The 6,384-nt window shown below is 46.2% G+C and overlaps 2 protein-coding genes across 2 annotated transcripts; one reads left to right on the top strand and one right to left on the bottom strand.

The window, feature by feature from the left end:
• Nucleotides 1-1,802: 1,802 nt before the first annotated feature.
• LY89DRAFT_667722 (uncharacterized protein) lies at nt 1,803-2,651 on the top strand (the record flags this gene model as incomplete). The annotated part of the gene is made up of 7 exons (XM_018212996.1): nt 1,803-1,910; nt 1,969-2,031; nt 2,081-2,093; nt 2,141-2,187; nt 2,238-2,290; nt 2,338-2,567; nt 2,617-2,651. The coding sequence occupies 7 exons, from the start codon at nt 1,803-1,805 to the stop codon at nt 2,649-2,651; spliced, it is 549 nt and encodes a 182-aa protein (XP_018073000.1).
• Nucleotides 2,652-2,808: 157 nt separating this feature from the next.
• On the bottom strand, nt 2,809-4,285 carry LY89DRAFT_717223 (GroES-like protein). The gene is made up of 2 exons (XM_018218333.1): nt 3,966-4,285; nt 2,809-3,907 (listed from the first exon to the last, which is right to left on the bottom strand). The coding sequence occupies exons 1-2, from the start codon at nt 4,139-4,141 to the stop codon at nt 3,001-3,003; spliced, it is 1,083 nt and encodes a 360-aa protein (XP_018073001.1). The 5' UTR covers nt 4,142-4,285; the 3' UTR covers nt 2,809-3,000.
• Nucleotides 4,286-6,384: the final 2,099 nt, after the last annotated feature.

Here is a 6,384-nt window from a genome sequence, read left to right on the forward strand (position 1 = left end):
CCGCGGGTTGGACGTTGAAACTGCTGTGTTCAGAATTAAGCATTGTGTGTCGAATCACAGTAATCTGTTTGTGCTACTAAGGAACGCTGAACCAACAAGACCTTATCAAGTCCTCTCATTCCCCTTCTCGAATCACTTGAAACTTCAAGATATCCTCGATTTCTATATGCTGGTTCTTCTGGTTATTGAATTAGGGGGCTATTAGCATGCGAGCCTCAACGACTCTCAAGCTGGTATCGGGAATATGTAATTAGCGAAGTCTGAAGGTATGCTGGAAGAGCTTTTCTTTACCTTTGATAACCCTTGCCTAGCACACAATACAAAGGGCTTGTGTTCGTGTCGGCATTCGAAACCCCCTACTGAATCCGAGCTCTACATGCTATCAATCAAAAAATGAACTATGTATCAACGGTCAAGGTTTCGAGGTCAAGCTCATGCGTACGCTGGAAGACAATCGAACCGTCATCAAAGTACAAAAACAAACAGCATCTCCCCTGCCTCCATTCATCCGGCCAGGCAAACGAACATCGAGTCGCTGCCAGGACCGACTTCAACTTTAACTTTGTCACTCTGGAAAAGTTCACTGGCAATCCTCGATCGTCTTTATGTCTCATGCCTTCGCCACGGCGCATTTCCACACTGCAAGGTCGAAGAAAGAGAACATGCACGTGATAGCATATCACATGACATACTGCTATCTCTTTCTCCACTTCGCCGACCCGAGTGGGCATCCGAACGGAACCATAATCAGGAACCATCGGTATGCATTCGTCGGTAAGGCACATCGGTTTCCAAGAACGAACTTGTGTTGTTCAAGAAAGTTCAGAACGGGCCGGGTGGCGCTTATCCGTTACCTGATTCACCTCGCACGGCCCAACATTTCCTTCTTGGATTCCATTCAAGTTTATTCCAACACACTTGATGTGTTTCAGATGGCAGATCAATAGCTTATGTTGAAGGCTGTCATGTCTTCTAAACCAATGCGGGGACAAGACTTAACCTTCGGACGAAGATCTTCGCCAGGGTTTATGCTTAAAACCTGGGGTGTTCAGGGGTGCTATGGTTTCGGGCACAATAATGGGTGTCAGGTACGCAAGAAGTCGAAGCGTGCATGAGTTATGCGACATCATTGAAGCCTTCGAAGCAGTGCAAATTCTTCCCATTTCAATCTGTTATTTTGTGATGAGAAGTTGTTCTTCGAAACCGCCTTGGGGCAAGCTCAAGTGTCGATTGTTAGTGTCAATTTTTAGCGATCTTTTGAGTTTCTATCCCACTACACATTTTCTTCAAAAGTTCCGTTCGGATGATTTATCGCATAATCTGGGGTTCATCTGAAGAGGTATGCTTTATGCCAAGGAAACCTGGACAGTCTCGGCTCTCTCAACGCCTGCCGGCATTCCTGCAAGTCAAGCAATGCAGGGGAATAGAAGATCGTAAGAACATGGTCGTTGACGACAATTGGGCGGATGCACAATTATGATCTCCATCTTTCAACCCCTTCCCCACTTCTTGACCTGCATGTTCAGGCGCGGAAAACCCACCTGGCAGTTCCTCTCGAGCTTCTCACATTCACTGCCTGCCATCGCATAATGATGTACGAGCGCTCGCAAAATATGTTGAACTAGTTTTGTATTTCATTTCTTAATGCTTAAGTCATCTCTTCCTCCTCTTCTTCTTCCCGACACTCCTCTTCATCCTTTTCCAGCATTATTGTGAACGATTTAAGATTTTCACACACTGCAAATTCGATCTATGAAGATACGAATCAGAACCAAACCGAAGAGTAGGACGAATAGACCATCATGAGCTTCACAGACCTGGAAGATGTTGAAATTCAGCAAGAATCGACTCGAAGAGCTCTTATCTCCAGCAGGCCTTTTTGGCTTACGATGTCACGAGTTCTGCAATTGGTATGAGATTTCCATAATGGCCAACTGCTTGTGTGCACTGTATGCTGATGACGATAAGCTGCTTGCATTCACCAATCTCATTCTGACGGGTTATGCTGTGTCGATATTCGGCGGCGACTTTGTAAGTTCAAGCTTACTAGACAAATTGAATACTGCTAACATCATTGTAGTTCCATACTTTTGGTAAGACAATCAATTAATATCACGAGCTAGACACTTATACATATCAGGAATCAGCTTCTTAGCTTTCGTGTGGACTGTGGTTTTCATGCTCTACGTATGTCTCAGCCACATCGCTGGGTCGTTCAACTGTTAATCATCTATCAGATCTTCATCACCCCAGAACGAGCTCCAAAACTTTATTTCTACCGAGTCCATATGTCAGTCAACATCCGTGCTTGACAGCAGCAGACGCTGACATACCCAGTATTCTTGAGATTATCACCACAGCATTCTGGATTGTGACTCTCGCTCTTCTCGCCTGGGAATGCCAAACCTGGGACGCTGCGGAAGATGTCGTCAACGACAGCCTCACGGAAGCCGAAGCTGCGTTGGTGAACTCATTGCCTAATCAGTGGTCTGGTGTTACAGCTTTCCGAGTTGCACTAGCTTTTGCCACCATGGAGACAATCCTTTTTTCCACGACTATGTTCATAAGTAAGTTGCAGCCTCATATAGAGATCTAATCACTGACGGTTTTGAACAGTAAGACGATTGCTCATCCAATCCTCAGCCGAATAATTCTCCAGGCACAGCAGACTAGAGAGTAGTCAAGACGCAGAACGTTGCACAGAACATACCAGATGCTCTAATTGGTACTCGAAATATCCACTCGGCAGACGAAGGGCGGCAGGCCGACACTTTTCGAAGCCACTATACATATACCCTGTTATCATATCCCACAGCATAATGTCACAGCATTTCAGACAGGCGCAATTCGGTAGGAGAGGGGAGGAGAGATATCAGTTGACGACTTATACAGCTACCATAAACACGTTTTTGGCGTTTGGGGTATTGGAGTCTAGGTTTGTAATATCCATGATCAGAGATACGAGTACGAAGTAGGAGAAGAGAAATCAAGAATTATCGCTTAATTATCGCTTAATCCATCCATCTTCACAACAGTCTTGCCCAACGTCCCTTTAGTCGACCCAATCATCTCCAACACTGCCTTTACCTCCTTCAAACCCTCTCCATTCCCTAAATCAATCACTCTTCCTACAAGCGGCTTCAACTTCCCTTCTCTTCCCCACTTCTCCACGGCGTTCGCAAACCTCCCATCAAAATTCGTAGACGTACCATCATATTGGACTCCCCACCTCCCAGCCCTCCACCACTGAACCCCCAGCATTGCGTCAACAATCCAACACATCCACACCGGTGCAGTAAGTAGCTCCCTCTTCAACGTCTCACTTGACTTACTCAACAAAGAAAGCAACACACCACCCTCCTTCACAACCTCCACATACGCCATCCCCGTCCCCACCGTATCAAACAAAAAATCAACCTTCCCCTTCCCCACACTCTTCACCACATCCTGCTTCCCATAATCGACAACCTGATCCACTATCCCCTCCCCAAAAACCTCCTCCACCATGCCCACCTTCCCACTCGAAACCGTTGTAATCACCTTACCGGCCCCGAAAACACCCTTCGCCAACGAAACAGCCACATTCCCCACGCCTCCCAATCCACCTACCACGAACACCGTCTTCCCTTTCAAGCATCCCGGTCCTCCAAATTTCGCTTCCGCCTGGAACAACGCGCAAATAGCCGTACAAATCGAACTCGTGCCCGCCATCTCCTCAAAGCTCATCCCGTCTGGCATTTTGGAGATAAAATGTCTCGTCTCCGGCGTGAGATGTAGATATTGAGCTCCCGCGCCATGGACCCAGAATGAGAAGCCGTAGACGCGGTCTCCTATCTTGTATTCTTGTACATTATCCCCGGTTTCTTTTACCGTGCCGGAGAAATCGGCGCCCATTACGAGAGGCAGGCTGGGGTTTGTGTTAGTAGGAAAAATGGGGAAAGGAAGGGAAAGGGAAAGAGACGGACGAGATTGTTTCTACGATGCGAGACCAGCCCGAGATGCGCATTGGGTCGGAGCGGTTGAGTCCTAGGGCGTGGACGTGGACTATGAGGTCGTCTGGGCCTTGTATTTTCGGATCGGGGAGGGTGAGGACTTCCAGGCTGGAGGGGCCGTTGAAGGTGGATACTCCGAGGGCTTTCATGTTGCTTGTGGATAGGTGCTTTGTTGAGTGTTGGTGTGGTGTGGTTGTGATGTTGAGCTCAGAGTGACACACAAGGCTAAGGATAAATCATGTCTTGCTTGAGAGTGTAAGCGAGGAGAAGTAATTATGGGCTTGATGTACGACTTGAATCTGTATGGATTTCAGTAAGTTGTTACATGGAATTTGGGTATTTGTAGTAGAGAGAGCTGAATACCGAACGCCGAAAAGGAGGCGTTCTGAAGACCGGCTATTAAGCGAGGTGTGACAACCAAAACAGAGACCGGTTTTCGGGGTTGCGTGATTGTTGGCTACCTGATATCACGCATTTGTTTGGTTGGGTCGGGTCCATGTGGCTCTAATCAGGTTATAATATAATCATTCCATTCTTAAAAGCTTCCTTTTTGAACTTCCGAATTGAACGTAGCAAGATCGGCCGAGACAAGCACACAACTACTTCGGTACCTACTGTGCTACCTCAATCATTCACGTGCATCGATTTGTTCGAACATTTACTGTCTTTGAAACGGAATCATTCACTCGCACAAAAGGACCAACTACCTTCTGCTTCTTCATTCAACTATCAATCTAATTCCTAATTCCAAATACGCCCGCTAAGCAATCAAACACTATCACACAGCGGAACATCAGTATTTCCTTGAAGTGATGTGCTACTAAGCTATGTAGTTCCTCATTTACAGGAGTTGATAGACTGAAGTGGCTGATTATGTACCGAATAGAGTAATCTCGTAACAAAGTTGAGATTTCCAATAATAGAAGACGCAAACGGTTTCGTCGAACAGAACTATTCACTGTAGCGAGAATTTCTGCACATTGACAAGTGATCCACTAAGTGTTAAGAGGTCTCAAGGGACTAAGCTCGAGACACAATGATTAAGTGTCAACTTTTTGACGAAAATATATTTAAGTCTTCCTTCATTATATGGCTGAATCAAAATAACCTACACACTTTCGCCCTCCTCACAAGATACAAACACCCAACCACCCCATCTACATCTTGTCATGGCTTACTCTGAAGAAGGTGTAAGAAGAGAGGATTCATTAGACCTAGAGCTACGCGTCGTAGGTGGAAAGAAAGACAAGAGAGGAAGAAGGTCGAAGGACGAGCTGCTAAGATATATTCGAAAGCAGTGGTCCGAGCTTCCTCTCTTATCTCTTTTAGGACTAGCTATGGCTGACACGTGACTAAGACGCGGTTAGTCATCAGCCCGGGAAAGTAGCGCTCCCTAGCTTTAAGCCTAATAGGGCTTAGCTTCCCACGTGATCCCCAACTACAGCACAAAAGGGCAGGGAACAAAGAGACAGGAAACAAAGAGACAGGATCGTAGCACATCTCTCACATAAACACCTATCCAACAACCTCTCTTATCTCTTTCTCTTTCTCTTACCTCTTTCTCTTACCTCTTTCTCTTACCTCTTTCCCTTACCTCTTTCCCTTTCCTTTTCCCTCCTAACACAAACCCTTTCCCCCCCCCCCCCCATGAACCCCGCCCACCGACAACGCGTCCTCGAAGCGCTGCAATGGGACACATTCATGACCGGAATCCGTCGCCTCCCGCCTCATGGTATCCGACCCGATCCGTTTCTCGGTCCCATGGGACCTCGACTTACCAATAGTGACTTTGACCTGTTCATGGCCGGTGGACCAATGTCGCCTGCGTTGATGGCCGCTTGGTCGCATGGAGGTTGGAGGGCTTGGGGAAGACGTCCGGGCTGAGTTGAGGTGGAAACCTTGACGTTGTCTGAGAGGAGTAGGCGGTAGGATCTGTTTGTATTGTACATAAGAAATGAAAGGATCGTTGAGCTTCTTGAAGTAAACTTTAGTGTCAAAACAGACAGTAAAGTCTCGAAAAGAATAATGCAAAGTCAGTTATCTCAAAGATATATTGTAAAACTTCCAGCACTCCAAGCATGCATTGCAGAACTTTATACGGAGGGAACTTAGGACATCAAGGGCACACAAAATAATATCATAGTGTAAAGTGTTTAAAATACCAAAAAAATTCAAATTGCTATAGAATTGCTACTTACACCTTTACTTAGCTCCCTTAGCTGAATCTTGCACCCGTATCTAAGTTAGTAGTTAGGGTTAGTCTCCTAATATACTCAGTACGCTAGCACTACCAATGCACCGACTCTCTAAACACACTGACTCTCTAAACACACTGACTCTCTAAACACACTGACTCTCTAAACACACTGACTCTCTAAACACACTGACTCTC

This window comes from Mollisia scopiformis (assembly GCF_001500285.1).
Source record: "Mollisia scopiformis unplaced genomic scaffold LY89scaffold_9, whole genome shotgun sequence".
NCBI lineage: Eukaryota > Fungi > Ascomycota > Leotiomycetes > Helotiales > Mollisiaceae > Mollisia > Mollisia scopiformis.

Coding starts and splice junctions, on each gene's coding strand:
- LY89DRAFT_717223 (XM_018218333.1), bottom strand. CDS start 4,141: ATGAAAGCCCTCGGAGTATCCACCTTCAACGGCCCCTCCAGCCTGGAA. Junction 3,908..3,965: donor CGCATCGTAGAAACAATCTC/GTCCGTCTCTTT, acceptor CACAAACCCCAG/CCTGCCTCTCGTAATGGGCG.